Raw genomic sequence first — 20629 nt, forward strand, 5'->3', positions numbered from 1 at the left:
GGACAGAACAGGAAGCAAAGCTCTAGCAATAGCACAAGTGGAATATTGAGCAAGGTCTATCACTATGCTCACAGAAAGCCTGGCTTATAACACGGGCGTTGTATGAATGTAGATTTTCATAAGGTTTCTATAACCAGTACATTAAACTTCTATATAAAACATGGCAATTCACTTTTGAAACCCAGTTAAAGAGAGAAGTCTTCATAACAAGGTTATAATAATGCATGAAGGATTACAATTTGGATGGAGAATGTCACATTTCACCAGGCCAGAGGTGTGCGCCTAAAATAGCTATTGGGAGCCAGGCTGATGTTACGAAGTACCAAAGGGATTTTTTTTCCATTCCCAACCCATTTTAAAGGGGAAAATGTTCTGAGAATTAGAGTATATTTCCTTACAACACAAGCTTGAGTTCCACCAAGTTCAATGGGGCCAAATCCTAGGTGAGTATAGGACTGTAAAGGTAAGGTAAAGGTAAAGGACCCCATGACAGTTAAGTCCAGTCAAAGGCAACTATGAGGTTGCAGGGCTCATCTCGCTTTCAGGCCAAGGGAGCTGGTATTTGCTTTCAGGTTGAGGGAGCAGCGTTTGTCCACAGTTAGTTTTCTGGGTCATGTGGCCAGCATGACTAAACTGCTACTGGCGCATGGAGGACCGTGACAAGTGCCAGAGCGCAAGGAAACACCGTTTATCTGCAGCAGTACCTATTTATCTACTAGCACTGGCGTGCTTTCAAACTGCTAGGTTGGCAGGAGCTGGGACAGAGCAACGGGAGCTTACCCCATTGCGGGGATTTGAACCACCGACCTTCTGATCAGCAAGCCCAAGAGGCTCAGTGGTTTATACCACAGGATCCTGTATTCTAAATCAACTGGGGGGGGGGGCGGAATACACACAAGCAAGTTTACAAAACCAAGTTTATTGAAAACTGTTGAGTTGTCACCATACTGAACTTCCTTTTAGCACAGGGTTCATGCTTTAAATTCATTATTTTGGGAGGAAAAGTACCCTTTTAAGATCAATTCACTTTATACATTGTTCAATAATACCTACAAATTAACAGAGGAGAAAGTAGTTTATGCTTAGTTTGGCAATCATTCACCACTGAATTCAAAGTATGCACTGGTCAGTCCAAAGGCTTTGGCTGAAAAGAGCAACACAGAAGTCATCTGCAAACATTCTCAGCTGGACATATAGCCATCCATCTGCAAAGAGGAGGACTCCTTCAATTTGCAGAAGGGACTGAGATTTCACAGACTTCTTGCTGGAGTAACCATGTGTGTACATGTGCACACAAGAGGCAATTTTCACCAATTCCTCCTTTCCTCCTGCAGCCCTTGGCACCACCTCTCATGCTGTTCTGGAGGCTTCCTCTGCCATTGAAAGCAGAATCCACCCCATCACCACTCCTTCTTTCAATGAAAACATCCTGGAGGCAGAGGCCTACCCCTGGGGACTCTGAACCCATCCCAACCCAAAGGTACCAGCATCAGAACCTCTTCCACAAATGGTTCCCAGGTTTCAGATGCTGGAACTCTTGAGTTCAGACAGTTTTATCCATCTTTTCTTTGTATCTTTCTCTTCAGGGCTTCAGAAATCAAACTAGTATTAATCACAGCAACACATTTTTTTCCTGTCAACGACAAATTGTTGCTATTTACATTTGTATCCTGCTTCCTGGCGCATGCACACACGGCATTCCTTCCAATCCCCAAGAGATGGCTTACAATAAAATACACATGGAATAATAAACATGAACTTGAACCATCACCTTAGTTTACATGAACATTAAGGAGGATTCAGGTAGTGATATTTCACCCCTAGTGGCTGCACCTAAGAAAGCGTTTTGTTAAGTTACGGTAATCCATTCTCATCTATTGTTTTTACTGTATTGCTTTGTTTGACTTACTTCAATAAAGTAATGCTACCCCCGTTCTTTTTCTTCTAGGCTCATAACTTTTAAAATAAAGTGGCTACTTTCTTCTGTGATTATCCCAGGTATTTGGTATGCCTTCCTTGGGCTATCAATTTCCCTGTCGCCTTGCTTCTTAAGTCCACATTGGCAAAGGCCAGTCTTCTTCCTTGCTTCAGAATCTCTGCAGTGATCTGGATTTCATCTCCGATCTTAGCTGCTGACATGTAGCTTGAATTTGGAAAAGGGTGGGGGGAGAGAGAGAAAAAGAATCCTTACATTTATAGTTCATCTCTCCTTCAAGGAGCTCAAGACAGCATATAGGGTTTCCTTCCCTCATTTTATCCTCACAACCACCCTGTGAGGTTCAAAACTTCTGCACGCAACCTTGCCGCCGCTCCCGGACCTGCTTTGGGGGCTGGGGTCGGGGGAAGCTTGGGCTTCCCCCGCCCTAGCCCCGTGGCTAAAAACGAAGCCAAGACAGCGAGCGGGATCCATCCCGCTCGCTGTCTTGGCTTCTGCCAAAGCCGTGTGCAGCCTCTCCCAGCAGGAGAGGTTGCGTGCGGCTAAAGAGGAAGCCAAGACAGCCAGCGGGATGGATCCCGCTCGCTGTCTTGGCTTCTTTGCTCTTTGGGGCTGGGGGGGGGATTTTTTTTTTCTTCATTTCCCCCCTAAAAACTTGGTGCGCCCTATGGTCCAGTGCGCCCTATGGAGCGAAAAATACGGTAATACAAGCCACGTAAGTTGCAGAGTCAAGGCCCAATTAAACGAAAGCGGGCACTGAAATAAATCTTGGATTTTGTCATACGTACGTAATATTCATATCCACACTGACTCCAGGTGCTGCTCTTTCGGTGTGCAGCAAAGCAGCGGTTGACACAAAATCTACCAGAGTTGCTGTCAATCCTCCATGAAGAATCCCACCTCGGTTTGTGTGCTCCTCTTCCACTTTCATTTCACAGACAACTTTTCCAGGACTGGCAGAAAGAACCGTCATCTGGGAGCACAGGGGGTGAGAGAAGAAAAGTCCCATTCCATTAAGCTTCAGTAGGTTTTCTACAGGATACTAAACTGAAATTAAATGCTTGCTTTTTAAAATCTAAAATGCACATATGTTGCCTTTTGGTCTCCAAAACAGCGAACAGTAGGAGAAAACAAGTGAAACCAGCAACAAAATAAGGTTGAAGTGTGCCGTTTTCCCCCTCAGGGTACCAACCATTCAGTGGTGCCCTTTTCAAGCATACTACTACTACTACTACTACTAATAATAATAATAATAATAATTTATTATTTATACCCCGCCCATCTGGCTGGGTTTCCCCCTCTGGGCGGCTTCCAAAAGAATATTAAAATATTGTGATACATCAAACATTAAACGCTTCCCTAAACAGGGCTGCCTTCAGATGTCTTCTAAAAGTCTGGTAGTTGTTGTTCTCTTTGACATCTGGTGGGAGGGCGTTCCACAGGGAGGGCGCCACTACTCCATTCTATTTCCCTCCTTAATGTTTTTCTGCTGTTTTTCACCCAATCCAAAGGTCAGCCAGCATTCTGGACCCACTGAACTTGCTCAATCTTCCTACACACCAGAAACCTAAAGCACATGACCTGCCCCAAAGAATCATGGGAGCTGCAGTTTACCACTACGCTTCCCAACTCCCTTAAATTACTTTGCCCAGGATTCTGTGGGGAGGTCATATGCATTAAATGTGTTTTCAAACCTCTTCCAATTATTTCTTTCCTTTTTCAAAAAGGAAGTTTCAAGTTTCAGTAAGCATATGTTACAAATAGCGTTTATTTTTAATTTCTGCAATAAGCAGTTTGATACGCTGAAACCGGCTGGGGCATTTAGGACCAGAGGCGTAGGAAGGTCAGGTGGTACCTGGTGTGAATTTTTTTTGTCACCCCCCCCCCCACATTGCAATTTTAGGAAGGTTGCCCAGAGTTGCGCAAATCCAACCAATGATCACATAAAACCGTGTCAGTGCCGCGGGGCGTATTTGCGCAATCAGTGGTCAGATTTCCGTGATCAGTGGGCGGCACTGGCACCACCGTGAAAATCCAACCGCCATTTGCATTAAACTGCCGGGGATGCAAGTGCCACCCGCCGGGGGGGGGGTGCCAGGCTGATTGTCGGGTGTATTTGCGCAATCAGTGGGCGGATTTTCATGGCGACGATCACATCAATCGCTGAAATCTGCCTGCCCACCGGGCGTGCAAGTGCCATCACGCCGATCCGCCCAGGGGGATTTTGTCAGCCCCCCTAGGCATGACACCTGGGGTGGACCACACCCTCTGCACCCCCCTTGAGACGCCCCTGTTTAGGACCAGGTGACCTTTAAACCAGGGCAATTTCTATGTAAACAATCTAGTTAGGACACACCCAATAGTCACAGAGCTTCTCTGAACAGAGTGAAGTAAGATCATTGGGAAGCCACCACATAACCCCCCCCCCCGCCCCCCAGTATATAAGTGAATGGTAGAGAGGGTAGTTTGCAATCTAAAGAAGTATTACTGAGGACCTCTCTCAGGAACACTGTAAACCTACGTTTTTTCTTTTTTTCCCAAATACTTTTTATTGCTTTTTTGTAACAACAAGAAATAAAATAAATACTCTTACATTCAAAAATTGTAAACCTACGTTTTTTCAAGCGCCAATAGGCCCAGAGTGTTCACTCCCTGCACAGCTTTGCTGCCCTATTCAAGGTGACCCTGGAAAGTCAGTAACACATTACACACACAGGGTAGGGAACCTCAGCAAATCCCCTCCTGCTCTTACCTTATTCAGCACCCGATCAAATCCGGGAGACTCCAGAAGCATTTTCACCACCTCGCGGAGAGACTGGATCTTAAGGTGACTCATGATTCAAAGTTCCGACCTTCTCTCGAGCAAGGCGCTATAGCCAGGCTTCTCACTAATGCAGTCAAGTAGTTGGGAGATCTCAGAGTTGCGGACAACACGAGGCAATTGCAAAGCTGCAGGATCCGTGAGCAGCAAATTGGCCCTTCGGAGCTCAGCGCCGGCCCTGGAGAACTGGAGGAACCTCTCTTGACAAGCCCCGCCTCCCTCGCTCGCTCCCAGCGTTCTAAAACTTGCTACTCCGCGTTCCATTCGCCGAACGTTCGCCGCCTTCGCCGAATCCCCGCCCACGGCGCCTACCCTTTCACCTCCCAGCAATCGGGTCGGGCTGCTAAGCGGGCGGGCGAGCGCAGTAGCTTCAAGCGTCTTGCCCGTGCTGCGCCTGCGCGACATTTGAGCTTTGAGGGGCGTGGATTTGCAGAAGCTGAAAAACCGGTGGTGGTCCTGAAAGAAAACAGGGAGCGCGAGCTTTGAAAAAAACAACAACCCAACAACAAGAACTTACAAACAGGCAGATGGATGTGGGCAGCGTTGCTCAGGGGGTGGAGCAGGCGACCCCGGAGCAGAGGACGCCGGAGCTGCAGCCTTCCAAGGAGGAGGAAGAGAAGGAAGAAGAGAAGCACAGGAAGCTCCTATGTTTGGAATTTGCCTCCATCAGCGGCAGCGATCTAGCCGTTGCTCAGTGCTACCTGGCAGAGAATGACTGGGATATGCAGGTATGCCCTCGCTTCTCGTTTTAAGCACGTGCTTTATAGATCCCGGCGCAGGATCCTAGCACACAATCACACTCTTGGGCCTTTTGTTTGTTTTTGCAGAGAGCGCTGAATTCTTATTTTGAGCCGCCTCTTGAGGAGCAACCTATGGACGCGATGCCAGAACCTCTCCCGGTGGAGGGGACCCTGTAAGTCTCCTGCGCCTGTAAATCACCCCTCTCAAGAAGACCTCGGGGTTAAAAAATCGATTCCTGCTTGTGTACAGATGCATGGGGGCCATATTGGTGCAATTGGACAGTGGTGCTGTCAGGGCAGTGGAGTCAGAGGGGTTAAGATCCCTTCCCAGCCACCAGTTCACCGGGATGACCATGGGCTAATCTCTATTCTCCTAGCCTAGCCCACCTCATTCTCTTTGGAAGAGCATCACCTGCCTGCTGCCTTTACTCTACAATAGTACAGGGTGAGTCCTTTAAAAGAGGCCCAGTGGATACAGAGTACAGTGGTACCTTAGGTTATATACGCTTCAGGTTACATACGCTTCAGGTTACAGACTCCGCTAACCCAGAAATAGTGCTTCAGGTTAAGAACTTTGCTTCAGGATGAGAACGGAAATCGTGCTCCGGCGGCACAGCAGCAGCAGGAGGCCCCATTAGCTTAAGTGGTGCTTCAGGTTAAGAACAGTTTCAGGTTAAGAACGGACCTCCGGAATGAATTAAGTACTTAACCCAAGGTACCACTGTACACATGTTCCACCGGGACTCTTTTAAAAGACTCACCCTGTATATGCCTCTGTAAGACATCCTAGTGGTATAATCATTAATATCTCTTGCACTTGGCTTGCCTGGCCCTGCCCAGGGGATTGGTCGGTAGTGTAGTCAAGTCTCCAAATAAGGGCTGGCTCCAGCAATTCTCCAGTTTTTAAGGCTTCCACAATGCCCATAAAGTAGCATTGTTTCAGGTCATTGTGGAAAACTTACATGTTGGTTCCCACTGAGACCTGCCATTTAAATTCCCTCCCATGCCCCAGAGTTCTGCCATACCAAGGGTGCCCTGGGGCACATTAGTGCTGTGTTTACATATCTGCTGAGCACTTGGAAAAAATGAAACTGAGTGGGAGAAAGAGGCAGGCTGCAGGAGTGGCCTCTGCTGCTAAGATCCTAATCCAGATGGCAGTAACCTGTATCTGACCTACCTGGTATCGATTTGTACCTTCATAAACCGGCTCCACTATGTTAGACTGAAACTAAAGCCATTTTCACAGATGGCCAGCCTCTGCAAATACCTTTCTTGAAAATATGAATGAGGAAGCAATCCCAAGTATGGGAAGCCAGAGTAATTTACATAATCAAGTGAAGCCGGCGTAGAGTATGCCAGATCCAAAGTCCGCTCAGGACTTTAAGCAAGCCTAAGACTGGCAAAGAGACGCGGGTAGTGCTGTGGTTTAAACCACAGAGCCTAGGACTTGCCGATCAGAACATCGGTGGTTCAAATCCCCGCGACGGGGTGAGCTCCCATTGCTCGGTCCCTGCTCCTGCCAACCTAGCAGTTCGAAAGCATGCCAGTGCAAGTAGATAAATAGGTACCGCTCTGGCGGAAAGGTAAATGGCGTTTTCGTGTGCTGCTCTGGTTCGCCTGAAGCGGCTTAGTCATGCTGGCCACATGGCTGTAAACCGGCTCCCTTGGCCAATAAAGCGAGATGAGCGCCGCAACCCCAGAGTCGGTCACGACTGGACCTAATGGTCAGGGGTCCCTTTACCTTTACCTTTAAGACTGGAAGAAGGGAAATAAGTCTTTAATATAAGGTCTGATTTATGCCACTTTGTCATTCCTTTGGGTTGCCAAGTTGCTTGACTGAGCTGAACCAAGTTAGGATCCAGCATATGTGCCCCCTGCCAGGCCCTGCCCCCCACCCCACCCCAGAACGCCTATTTTTCAGGGCTGCTGTAAGTTCTGCTGGTTTTGGCTAGTTGTCAGCTGAGCTGGGATGAGACAGTTACACTAGCATATCTCCGACTGAGCTGGGGTTGATGACATGCCAGTTTAGCCCAGCTGAGCTGGGAATCTACTGGCTGAAGTGGGGACCTGCCATATCCTAACTCTCTCATTCTGGTGGATCTAGGGTTAGGATTACACCCTTTGCCATTCTTCACCTTTTGTCCAATAACTCATTGCTGTTATTTCTATTGCATGCATTCTCTTGCTGCAGTGCAGTGGTTAAGAGTTATGCATGATATCTTAGTTTTGAGCTGGGTGTTTGTCTTATTATTACTGGTTTCATTAGGGCTTGGATAACACAGTTGTATTATACAGTGTTTATTATTTTATGATGGAAGCCAGCTTCAGAGTTTTACTTTTAAAGGTGGCTTATCAATATAATAAGTAACTTGTGTCTGTGTTTTCTAGCATTGACCTAACAGACGATTCGACCGCCGGTAAAGTTTCTGCTGCTGTTAAAGAGGCGGGTCTTAGCCCCAAAGAGGATGACAGCACATTTTCTTTAATTACCTGGAATATAGATGGCCTGGATTTAAAAAACCTGCAAGATAGGGCACGAGGAGTTTGCTCCTATCTCGCTTTGTAAGTATCTATCACAGCGGTCCTGTGGTGCCTTATTAGAGTGTCAGCCTAATTAAAATCATTGGGATTTATTTCAAAGTAAACAAGATTGGGATACACCTTAAAAAAAAATCAGAATATTTCTACTATGCCATTTTTTCTTTCTTTTACACTTATCTGAATTGTAGAGCTGCCAAGAATATGTAAGCCAGCCTTACCCAGTCTTGTGCCTCTAGATTTTTTGGACTACATATCCCATCAGATGCAGCCAGCATGGTGGGATATGTAGGCCAAAGCATCTAGGGGCACCAGGTTGGAGAAGGCTGATTTAAGTACGCCAGCCTAGAAATACATAATTGATTTTAACCCCAGTAGGATCTGAATCTTCACGGCTACTCCTTTTGCATACAAACAGTTAAATCTCAAGAGACAAATCTCAGGTTCATTACACTTCCTTGTGTTGCTTGTGCATTTGATTCCATAACTATATTTTTGCACAACCCTATGCGTGATTGCATTGCATTGCATTGCAGCCATAATGTTATGAAGTAAGGCCAGTTGTTGCTTTTTACAGTAATTAAATAAGTTAAGAAGACCACTGTAGGATCATTGTATAGTAAACAGCTTATCTGTTAAAGTATGTTGCTTTATGTTCCATTACACATTCCGCTTTCTCATTTAGGTACAGTCCAGATGTTGTATTTCTACAGGAGGTTATTCCTCCAGTTTTATCCTATCTACAGAAGAGAGCCGTCAGTTACACAATTATTCCAGGTAAAATGAAGTTACAGTAATTGCTATACATTTTTAGTGGGGTAGCTGTGTTAGTCTGCTGCAGCAAGAACTATCAGGAGTCTTGTGGAACCTTAAAGATCTATTTATTATGGTATAAGCCTTCATGGACCACTTGACTGCAAAAACCTCGATGGTTTTTTGTCATATTTCAAACAGTGAAAATCCAGACAGCTTTTTTTAGCTTTGCCCAAAGATGTTGAGCTTTTTTGGCAATTTGAAAAAAAAGAAAGAAAGTAGTTTTTGAGCTATTTTTAAGGGAATCACCTAAACAACATTGCTGACATGGATTGTTAAACATGAGAGCCAGTGTGGTGTAGTGGTTAAGAGCGGTAGTCACGTAATCTGGGAAACCGGGTTCGTGTCTCCGCTCCTCCACATGCAGCTGCTGGGTGACCTTGGGCCAGTCACACTTCTGTGAAGTCTCTCAGCCCCACTCACCTCACAGAGTGTTTGTTGTGGGGGAGGAAGGGAAAGGAGAATGTTAGCCGCTTTGAGACTCCTGAAGGGGAGTGAAAGGCGGGATATCAAATCCAAACTCTTCTTCTTCTTCTTCTACATCCAAAATTTCCCAGACATTTTCCACTATTTCCCCCTGGACACTGCTTCTGACTGCACTATTCTGGATATGTCCTGGAAATTCCAGATATATGGCAACCTTAGATTTACATAATATAAACATAACATAAACCACGGAGTTGTATATCTGAAAGTTGTTCCATCATTTCCAGGATGTCTGCCTATGCAACAGGATTTCGTCCGCCCCCCCCCCCATAATGCCCCATCAAATCTACTCTGAAGGGTTGGGGGAACCCTGAGAATAGATAAGGTGGGCAGGGAGAGGGTGTCCAGTTGCACAGGTGATATCTGTGCACTAAGGATGACGTGATGGATACAACCCATACTTTAGTAGTCTAAACAAGGTCACTGTCTTTTATTATATGGAATTTCTGAAGGAGACATCGTTGTTGACCATTCCTTTTTCTGTGTTTCTCTCTTCAGGTAATACTGATGGTTATTTTACGGCCATAATGCTAAAAAAATCAAGAGTCAGAGTTTTAAAAGAAGAAATAACACCTTTCCCTACCACCTCCATGATGAGAAATTTATTGGCAGTACATGTGAGTTCTTGCACACCTAGTTAATGGGCATTTTGTTGTTGTTGTTGTTCTAAAGGACCTCCATACATACTGCCCAGGAGAGGTCACTTTGGTGCTGCTAATGCAGCAAAAACAACATGGGAGGCAGCAGTTACGAGTTACCGTTCTCTGCAGCCACAGCAGGCACTGTGATTCTCCAGTGGTTTGACTTCACTCCTGGAAGTGCAGTCCATTGTCTTTTGAGACAGACGGATGCCATCAACTGCATAAATGCACCAGAAGCAAAGTAGCCTAAAGTCAACAAAGAAGTGCACTCTTCGCTCAGCCCATCATCTTAAAATGCCTCTATTGTGGATTAAAATTTGGCCCTGACAAAGCTATTAACTAAAACGTTAGTTGATTGTTAACTGTTGATTAAAGAAGTTATAGCCGCAGCCCTACCTGTTTGTTATCACGTTAGTCACAACAGTGGCCTAGGCTAGGCACTGTACAGAAGAAACCAGAATTGGCAAGATCTACACAAGGGTCCCTGTCATCTAGGAAAAGCTCCACCTTTATGTTGTCCAAATATGGAGGACAATATACGGGAGAATTAACTGTTATTGTAAAGAAAGGTCTAGCTGCACTTAGCCCCGTGCAGAAAATGTAGTTTTATGCATCTTGTTCTTTCACGAGAAACTGCTGTAAAGTGTGGTGAAATCCTACTGCTGTAGCAGACCATCGCATGCAGAAAATGTCGCTTTATGCTTTATCTCTCGCTCTTCCTCATAGGCAACCATATCTGGCAATGACCTCTGCCTTATGACTTCGCATCTGGAGAGCACTAAGGGGCATAGCGAAGAACGCTTGAATCAGTTGAAACGGGTGCTTGCCAAAATGACAGAGGTTCCAGAGTCCACTACTGTGATTTTTGGAGGAGATACAAATCTCAGAGACAAAGAGGTGAACTCGAGCAAAACTCCTTAGTTGTGTTGTGTTTATTTGTAACTCCTTTCCTCATCTCCTAAAAATAACTGTTGCTTTCCCCATATATCACTTACGTGGGCTTTCCCCACCGCTGGTGACACAATTCCCCTTTGCCTATATATATTTTTAAACACAGGTTTTATTAAGGATTTTCAAGAACATGCATAGAGAAAAGAAGAAAACAAATCATTCAGCAATAATCAGCAGTTGTCTTGCAAAATATTGACAACAAAGTAGACCTGACTAGCAGTAAGGAGCATAAAACTACACAAGATATCACAGTTCCCTTGTACCAAGTGATTAAACAAAGCCAGGGTAGCTATTTCTGAATTAGAACAGTGTTGCTAAGGAGCAGTGATGGTGCTTCACAACAAAATTGGTGGCTCTCCCAATGAACCGTATAAGAAGTGACAAAATCAATCAATAGCTCATTTTTGAAAGCTGATTATTGGCAGTATATTTATAGTGCACTATTAACGCTTTCTATTTTTCTCCCCATCAGGTTGCTAAGCTTGGTGGTTTGCCTGACAACATTCTGGATGTTTGGGAATTCTTGGGCAAGCCAGAACATTGCCGCTACACGTGGGATACAAGCCAAAACACTAACTTGGATGCACGTTACAAGTGCAGATTGCGGTTTGATCGCCTCTTCCTCCGAGCTGCTTCTGCTGGCGGACAAATTGTTCCTAAGAGTTTGGATTTAATTGGGCTGGAAAAACTGGACTGCGGCAGATTTCCTAGCGATCACTGGGGTCTGCTTTGCAATTTTGATGTGGTACTATAATGGGGGGGGGGGAAATGACTTCCATGCTGTGTATGAAAGACACTGTTATAACCTTTCCTGTCCCGTCCGCCCCACATCCTGCTGTATTTTAAACCAATTCTGGGATTGGTTCAAATTTATACGCTTCAGTGGTAATACACTAATCCATGCGTTACTGGAATCCTTGCCCAGTGAAAGGGCGGGGAGAAGACTTTTAAATGTGTACTCTTAAATTCATTCCAGTTTATAGGTACTCCAGGATATATTTCCCTCCCAAGTTTCATTTCCTGTGCAAATTAGATAAATGAAAATGCTAGCCATATAATACTGTTTCAGTCTTCAGTTGAATAAAGAATAATTCAACACACCTTTCCATAATCTTATATTGAACTCAATAAAGGTAGGCTTGAAGGGTTTTTTAAATTTAAACCACTGTTTTCAGGTAGCTAAGTTGGAAAAATAGCCAATTGTTTTAAGGGGGGGGGGAGCGGGGAGCAACCAACTTTATCTATGGGCTGGTAATCCTAAAACAATTGTTACATTGCTGAAGTGTCATATCATTTCCTGTCTGTGAAGAAGGGGGATGTTTTTTCAGGATGAGCAAGGCTTGAGTTAGAGATCGGCATTATGGGTACTCGATAATTCCCATGCACCAGTTGGGGTGCCCAAACCTTAGAGCCTTCTGATGCTGATTCCCGTCAACCTTTCCAAATTAGCAGGCAATGAGAGGAGGTATCTCCCCTACATATCTCATCCTCTCCCTTTGGGAGACAGTATGGTTTAGGCCCAAAGAGAGAGACCACTGAATCAGCAGTGGTGAAGAGGACAAGGTGGAGTCCAATGGAAACATACTGGCAAAAAAGCTAGGACCGGCACTGATGGTAATGACTCTTAAAAGTCAGCAGTCCTAAAATAGATCCGATCATGTAATCAAATCAGGTAACAAAGGAATTGCCTCCTTACCAACGTATTTTCTCCTGGAGCCCACAAATCACAAGGTAGTGATCATCAGTTGTTTTGAAGCCCCAACGGCAAGGTATGATTGCCCATGGGTAGGTAATTTGCAGTATTCCCTCTACGCGCTTGCAGTTTCCCTACGTCACTGTGTGCCTGCAGGGAATTCTGAATTCCTCCCACTTCTGCATGTCGAAAATAGTCCTGCTACTGGATCTGATGACTGCAGAGTTGCTTATCTCAGCATGAAAGAGAGATGAGTCTCTCCGCAGGGCTGTCATGTAGAAGACTGTTGTCTCTTTGTCCAAGAGGCAGAAGCAGGACCTGGTAAGGAGGCAAATTTCATAGGAACATCGGAAGCTTGTTGTTTAGTCGTGTCCGACTCTTCGTGACCCCATGGACCAGAGAACGCCAGGCACTCCTGTCTTCCATTGCCTCCCGCAGTTTGGTCAAAGTCATGTTTGTAGCTTCGAGAACACTGTCCAACCATCTCGTCCACTGCTGTCCCCTTCTCCTTGTGCCCTCCATCTTTCCCAACATCAGGGTCTTTTCCAGGGAGTCTTCTCTTCTCGTGTGGTGGCCAAAGTATTGGAGCCTCAGCTTCAGGATCTGTCCTTCCAGTGAGCACTCGGGGCTGATTTCCTTAAGAATGGAGAGGTTTGATCTTCTTGCAGTCCATGCAAGAAGCTCTCACTTCCATACATCACTACTGGGAAGCTACCTTATACACTACATCGGAAGCTACCTTATACTAAATCAGACCATTGTTCAGTCTAGCTCAATATAATCTACACCAGAACCTTTGGGCCTTTGGATATTGCTGAACTACAACTCCCATAATTCCTGGCCATTAGCCTTGCTTGCTGGAGCTGATGGGGAGCTGTAAGTTCAGACTGGCAGTGTTTCTCCAAGGTGTTTAGGATTTGTATGCAAAGCAAATGCTCTGCTACTGAGCTAGGAGAAACTTCCTAATTATGGGAGCTGTTTGATAGTGGAGCTAGCCATCTCAGGAGGTTGTGGTGGAGCCTCCTTTGATGGGTGTATATAAACAGAGGCTGGCCAGCCCTCCATTGAGGATGATGTAGTTGCAGATTCCTGCACTGAGCAAAGCACTGAACCTCCAAAGTTCCAACACACCATTCTAGGATTCTATTTATCTGACAACTAAGCCAGTGGTGTGAACTGCCCAGAGGACTTTGGGCATCAACTAATGTGCTAAATAAATACAGTGTTTATTTTTACTTTTAGCTGTGAGTTCTCTGCAGCCAAGGTTGCTTCCACAATATCTCTGTTCTTTACAGATGGCATAATTCAGGCATAAGCAAACTCCAGATGTTTTGGGACTACAACTCCAATCATCCCTAGCTAAGAGGACCAGTGGTCAGGGATGATGGGAATTGGTAGTCCCAAAACATCTGGAGGGCCGAGTTTGCCTATGCCTGACATAATTCATTCACTTGGTTATTACATTCAGGCAGTGTTGCTGCCAAGATGTTGCATTTCATGTACACATTTGCAGCTTAAAACGCAGTGAGGTTGTTCCCACTCTCCACTGTGCTTCAAGTGGCATTTGAGCACTGATGTACATGCCAGGGATGTCTTTACCTGATGTGCGCTACCTGTTTGGTTTCCCCACGCCTGCAGTCCTTCCCAAACTATTCCTGAAGCTGTCATCTGTGCAAGTGTGAAGGCTGTCTCAAATGGTAGTAATAATAATAATTATTATTATTGACACTGACAAACTGGAACGTGTCCAGAGGAGGGCAACCAAAATGGTCAAAGGCCTGGAAACGATGCCTTATGAGGAACGGCTAAGGGAGCTGGGCATGTTTAGCCTGGAGAAGAGGAGGTTAAGGGGTGATATGATAGCCATGTTCAAATATATAAAAGGATGTCATATAGAGGAGGGAGAAAGGTTGTTTCCTGCTGCTCCAGAGAAGCGGACACGGAGCAATGGATCCAAACTACAAGAAAGAAGATTCCACCTAAACATTAGGAAGAACTTCCTGACAGTAAGAGCTGTTCGACAGTGGAATTTGCTGCCAAGGAGTGTGGTGGAGTCTCCTACTTTGGAGGTCTTTAAGCAGAGGCTTGACAACCATATGTCAGGAGTGCTCTGATGGTGTTTCCTGCTTGGCAGGGGGTTGGACTCGATGGCCCTTGTGGTCTCTTCCAACTCTATGATTCTATGATTCAATAATAATAATAATAATAATAATAATAATAATAATAATAATAATAATAATATAACCTGCTGGATCAGGCCAATGGCCCATCGAGTCCAGCATCCTGTTCTCACAGTGGCCACCCAGTGGATTGTGTTAAACCAATAGGCAGGACCCAAGCACATGAGCACTCTCTCCTTTAGTATTCGGAGCATTGCTGCCTCCAACCATGAAGGCAGAGCACAGCCATGGTGGCAAGTAGTCATTGAATTTGCTCCATGAATTTCTTCTCTCCTCTTTCAAAGCCACCCACCCAAGATGGTAGCCATTGCTGCCCCCCTCCCCCATGGGAGTGACTTCCATAGTTCAGGCGCTGTCTTACACACTTCAGCTTAGTCACTGCTTATATCAAATTGGACACAAGCTTGCTTGAGGGAAAATGCACAAAACAGGAACATTTCTCAATAAACTACAGGATAGATCGGACTTGTGGCTAACATCAAACACCAGCAGTGGGAGTGCTCTGCTCCAGTGCTTCCTGCTTGGCCTTGCATGGTTTGTGGTGATTTTCCTGACTTAAAACGAAATTCCAAAGCTGTGTCAGACTTTTCAGTGTTTTCTCTAAAGTATGCTTTTTTAAAAAGCAACACCTTGCTCTTCTGCAGCTGGCCCGATGTCAAGGAACTGAACAACTACCTGACTTTTAGAAAACATCTGAAGGCAGCCACAGCCCTGTTTAGGGAAGTTTTTTATGTTTGATGTTTTATCGTGTTTTTAATATTCTATGGGGAGCCGCCCAGAGTGACTGGGAAAACCCAGCCAGATAAGCGGGGTGTAAATCATAAATTATTATTATTTTAGCCCCTTTTAAGGATACATGAGAGGCGAGTTGGGTGGAGCTCAAGCATCGCCCCCTGGTGGCGGGGTTGCGATCCAGCTCCAGACCATGGATGGCGGATGCGCTTTAGTGGCTGGGAAGGAGGACGGGAGACCGAGCGTTCGCTGCTGTGTCTGTTTTTTTGTTTTGCTTTGGACAAGAGCATGAAAAAGACTTGCAGGCATCGATCGCCTAGGCTTTGCTAGCTTGGCCTAATAGTACGCACACCCACTTCCAATTTTTATCGCCCTTGGTTACAAAATAATAATAATAAAAAATCCTCCAACAGCTCCTGCTCCGTCCTGTAAATCTTCGGGAAGACAACGAGGAGGAGCAGATGGGGCACTGAAGGATGCAGCCGTTCCCTGCCGAAGCATCAGGGGCTGTCCCTGGCGCCGCCCGATCTCTCTCTCTTTCCTAGCCCCACCCCCTCCTCGCCTCGTCTCTAACCGCCAGGTAAGAAAATCTGAGCTCCCCGCCCGCTTCCATCGTAGGTCGGTGCTGGCGACTTTGTGTCGCATGCAAAGGGAAGCCCTCGCAAGCCGTTTCTGCTTCCAGTAAGTGGGGTGTGGTGGAAAAGGGGTGCGGGGTAGGTCCAGCAATCGCTGGAAGATGCATTTGCTTCGATTTCTCGGTTTTGCTCTGGCCCTGGGTTTTTGTCTTGCACACAGCCAGCCTCTGCTCCCAGCAAGGTGAGATCCCCGCAAGGATTTTGCAAACGCAAAGGGGAAAGTCAAATATGTTTCATCTCTCTCTCTCTCTTTCCTCCCCCCCCCCCCGCTTTCCCCCGCTGCAACAAAAACAAAAAACAATGTTCGTCTCCAGGGGAAATGCATTTATTCCTTTTAGTGCCTAGCAATTTTTGCAAAGAGGCTTTCTCTGCAGCTTCCTCGCCGTGACAGAGCGCTTGTGCATCCGTCACTGGGGAAAAAACCCTGAAGGTAGATATTGTCTGCCTTTTGCATTCATCTTGCAACAAGGAGTCAGATGCATGTCTGCCGGGCTATGTTTTCACATCGCTGCGTGTGGGAACCTCTCCCCCGCCTGCTGCTGAGCAACTAGACGAAGTTGATGGAAAGAGCAGCAATGGCTGGTTGCATCAAGTGATGGGGGACATCTCATAAAAATATCTTCTGCAAGGTATAAAAGTGGCTTCTATAAAACAATCACTTGCATGTTCCAAGTTACTTACAACCTTTTGGCTAAGAGAAACCAGAGGCAAATGATTTTTGTATGCTTGTATGGGATGTACTCATCCAATTTTGCACTGGATAAACTGAATGCTTCAAAATGTTTGTGAGAAGCACAGATCAGGGCGATAAGAATTAAGTACTGGTAATATCCCTTTTAAAGATGAAACGGAATAGGATTGGGAGACAAATATAGCGAAACATAATGTGCATGTTTACTTGGGACAGCTGCATGCGCCGGTGACACTTAATGGATTGCTAGGACTAAATGGTTCCCACGAGCAATACTTAATTTTTTATTTTGTTTTGCATTGCTCATGTTTGAAATTGAAATGACAAAATAGACGTGCCTGGCGAAAATGTGTTTTAAATTTTAAAATGGATCTTTTCCAGTGTCCATAACACACCCAACAGCTCTCGCAAGTGTTGCCCCCAGAAACTACAAAGCATTATTTTGCCTGAAGCAGGAGTTCCTATCCCTGCCGTCTGTACATATAGGTGGTCATGCTTATAAAGCAGGGAACATCTTCTTGTTAGCCTCCCAATGCCCCCTAAGCACCGGCAGGAACCATGGAAAGCCTCGCAGTTCCTTCTTCACTTAAAAATTAAAAAGGTAAAATTGCATGTTTTTCAGTCTACGAGACATCTGGTAACAGAGGGGGAATGTGCCATCCTTCCAACATCACTAGGTCCATCTAGGCCCAATAGCCAGCCTACAAATTTGGCAGGAGCATACCAAAAAATAGGGGGGCAGCTTATTCTTATGTACACATTAATGTTTTACTTGTATTAATGAAGGCTATATTAACAATGATCATGATCATAATTGCTGGTACCTGTGCAGGCCCTGCAGCCGTGTCAGGCCAGGCTGGAGGTGAACTATTTCTAGGTGTGCCAGAACGCAAAAGCAAGATGTCCTGCTGACCTGACCTTCATTCTTCACCTCGTTGTTCTTCGTTGCCTTCCTTGGCAGTCTGTTTTACTGTTGAACAGCAAATGTTCTTCCTGACGTGGTTTGGAGGCTCCTTCTCATCCAGGCACTGACTAGGCCCAAACCTGCTTAGCTTCAGCAAAGATTGTTGCATCAATGTGCCTTCAAACCACACCCTTGGTCTAGATTTTGTTGTGGTCCAGCATTGCTTAGGGTGAAATAAGCATAAATCTCCTTTAGATCAATGGAGTTAAGGGGTAATTAAGCTTTCCCTGAATACAGAGATCTTTAAACCCCAGGAGTAGCTTTATAAGCTCTGGCTATTTTATATCGACAACTGTTAAGTGCTTTTCTCAAGAAGAGTCATGCGTAGCGCGGTCATTAAGAGAGAATTATCTTCATGGCTTGGCAATTTCAAGTTGCTTTCACACACACACACACACACACACCCTTAAGAAAAATACATGGACTTTTATCAGGAAATAAGCAACCAGCGTAGGTTTTCACTGTAATGTAGTTTTTGTAAATATGGAAAAGACTGGTTCCTGTTGTCCTCAGAAACAATGAGTTAAGATGGGATTTTACTGTTTCTCCTCACTTGGAACTTCTTGCTAAGTGTGTATCAAATTTGGAGTCAACTCCTCCAAAACAGGCATAACATAAACATTCAAATAAATAAAAGTGCTACCAATGGATTTTGGCAATTTTTGTGTCTTGGGGTTCCTATTAATGGTGTCTGACCTTTGATCAGCTGTCTGTTACTACACAGATTAAGATACCCTTGGAAAGGCATTTAAAACTGGATGGCTTCATAAGGTGCAAGATTGGTTACATTACGCTCAAATTAAAGAGGTTTTTAATTTGGATAAAAAGATAGGATTCCAGGTGGAAAAATCGAAACTAGAGACAGAACTGTTGGAACCAAAGACTAAGGTACTTTCGAGAATGTATAACTTGCTGCTTAAATGGAATGAGACAGTTAAATCAGCCATGATAAAATGGGCTCAGGATATTGGGTATAACATCATGTTTGAGGACTGGGAAAGGTTATGGACCACCGGAATGAAATTCACGGCATGTAATGCCTTGAAGGAAAATATTATGAAAATGATATATAGGTGGTACATGACTCCAGTCAAGCTTGCAAAAATATATCACCTGTCTAATAATAAATGTTGGAAATGTAAGGAGGCTGAAGGAACATTCTTTCACCTCTGGTGGACCTGTCCAAGAGTGAAGGCTTTCTGGGAAATGATCTATAATGAGTTAAAAAAGGTATTTAAATATACCTTCACTAAGAAACCAGAGGCATTCCTCTTGGGCATCGTCGGCCAGAAAGTGTTAAAAAAGGACAGAACCTTCTTTATGTATGCGACTACAGCAGCAAGAATACTTATTGCAAAACATTGGAAGACACAAGATTTGCCCACACTGGAAGAATGGCAGACGCAACTGATGGACTATATGGAACTGGCCGAAATGACTGACAGAATCCGAGATTTGGGAGAAGAAACAATGGAAGAGGATTGGAAAAAGTTTAAAGACTATTTACAAAAACAGTACAAATTGTATGAATGTTAAGAAATTGCATGATCCAGAAAAGTATGGTTCCAGTAATTTGACTGTGGGATGTAGAAAATTAAGTGATATGTAAGAAAAGGATGAAGCTTAAAGCAATATTTATGTTAAACTTAAGTTAAAATCAATTGATTAAAACTACTTTAAGTTAAGAAATATAACATCTGAAAAGTACAAAATAAGGAATGAAACAAGGTAACAATTTGCTGACATTTTTATTATAGAGAATGCAGGGTAAGGGAGATGCGAGGAGGTCCAATTAGTTATACAAAAAATGTTACGAACAGTTGTGTTTTTTCTCATTCTTTCTCTTTTATATATTTTGTTGGTGTATTTGTATTTGTATGTACTTCTTTGTTTGTTATTTCTCTTGGTGGAGGGATTTTGTGTGTTTAATATGTGTTTTTCTGTTTTATGTTTGAAAACTTAATAAAATATTTTATAAAAAAATAAAATAAAACTGGATGGCTTCAGAAGCGTAGGTTATTTCAAACCAGGTCTATTTCTATTGGCCTCGTGTGTCACAATATAGCATAAATTTCCTTTTAATAATGGCATTTTAATATCTTGCTGCAGCAATTACACTGCTCATTGGCTGCTAGCATGATTGGTTCTTGAAACTGTATAACCTTTCAAAACCTCTCGTCTTTAGAGCTCCCTCGCTATTCAAGGCAACTTCAGTAATTGTTAACACAGGCATTTGACTAGGCAGCTGTCATATCTGCTTAATTATTCAGTCGCAAAATGACCTTTTAAATGAAGCATCTCCCCACCCCCAGTTATTTAGCAACTGAGAATTTGGTGCATATCTTATCAACATTTAGCTGAGTGGCTTGATGGCTGTTATTACCCTCTACCCAAAATAAAAGCTATCAGGATTATTTGCTAGCTGTGCTTTCTGTCGTCATGCTTGCACATCACGATAAACCAGAGTTGCTGGCTTTATCATGATTTATTCTGAAAGAGTGGCATGCTTCTTCAAAAGAAACAAACTAAGTTGGCTTCCCATGGTTCTGAACCTGAAATCATGGGGTTTCTTTTTTTTTTTTTAATGATATTTATTAAAGTTTCAAAAAAGGTTACAAAAATAAGAGAAAGAAAAGGGAAAAAAGGGAAAAATACAAAATACAGAAAAATAAAAACACTTAAAAACAAATCAATCTTTCCATGTCTTGTCTTTCATTTACTTGTTTCCCTGACCTCCTCACAGCTCCCTTTTTTGTATTCCAGTTCAATTAGTTAATTCAGCAAATCCTTTCCCTCTTTGTTTTTATC

General features: G+C 44.2%; 3 protein-coding genes across 5 annotated transcripts in view; 2 read left to right on the top strand and 1 right to left on the bottom strand.

Annotated features, from left to right (window-relative positions):
* Positions 1 to 1979: 1979 nt before the first annotated feature.
* On the bottom strand, positions 1980 to 4831 carry ACOT13 (acyl-CoA thioesterase 13). The gene is made up of 3 exons (XM_083518866.1): positions 4689 to 4831; positions 2725 to 2909; positions 1980 to 2143 (listed from the first exon to the last, which is right to left on the bottom strand). Exons 1-3 carry the CDS (start codon positions 4770 to 4772, stop codon positions 1990 to 1992), a joined length of 423 nt encoding a protein of 140 aa, XP_083374992.1. The 5' UTR covers positions 4773 to 4831; the 3' UTR covers positions 1980 to 1989.
* Positions 4832 to 5284: 453 nt separating this feature from the next.
* Positions 5285 to 12026, top strand: TDP2 (tyrosyl-DNA phosphodiesterase 2; the record flags this gene model as incomplete). The annotated part of the gene is made up of 7 exons (XM_083518788.1): positions 5285 to 5485; positions 5585 to 5670; positions 7886 to 8059; positions 8721 to 8812; positions 9833 to 9951; positions 10702 to 10872; positions 11399 to 12026. The coding sequence occupies 7 exons, from the start codon at positions 5285 to 5287 to the stop codon at positions 11678 to 11680; spliced, it is 1125 nt and encodes a 374-aa protein (XP_083374914.1). The 3' UTR covers positions 11681 to 12026.
* Positions 12027 to 15706: 3680 nt separating this feature from the next.
* The window catches only part of KIAA0319, a 34312-nt gene continuing 29389 nt past the window's right edge, over positions 15707 to 20629 (top strand). The window contains exons 1-2 of one of the 3 annotated variants that reach the window (XM_083518601.1): positions 15707 to 15873; positions 15945 to 16111. The gene's annotated coding sequence lies outside the window, so the exon portion shown is untranslated. Of the gene's footprint in view, positions 15874 to 15944; positions 16213 to 16472; positions 16796 to 20629 lie in introns of those variants that run through there. The other 2 variants (XM_083518600.1, XM_083518602.1) reach the window with 2 other exon arrangements.

The sequence above is a fragment of the Podarcis liolepis genome (genome assembly GCF_965112155.1).
Source record: "Podarcis liolepis genome assembly, chromosome: 8".
NCBI classification, from domain to species: domain Eukaryota; kingdom Metazoa; phylum Chordata; class Lepidosauria; order Squamata; family Lacertidae; genus Podarcis; species Podarcis liolepis.

Excerpts from the sequence above, each read along its gene's own strand:
- ACOT13 (XM_083518866.1), bottom strand. The coding sequence starts at position 4,772 with ATGAGTCACCTTAAGATCCAGTCTCTCCGCGAGGTGGTGAAAATGCTT. Across the intron at positions 2,910-4,688 it reads TTGATCGGGTGCTGAATAAG|ATGACGGTTCTTTCTGCCAG; the intron begins GTAAGAGCAGGA and ends CTGTGCTCCCAG. Across the intron at positions 2,144-2,724 it reads AGTGTGGATATGAATATTAC|CTACATGTCAGCAGCTAAGA; the intron begins GTACGTATGACA and ends TCCAAATTCAAG.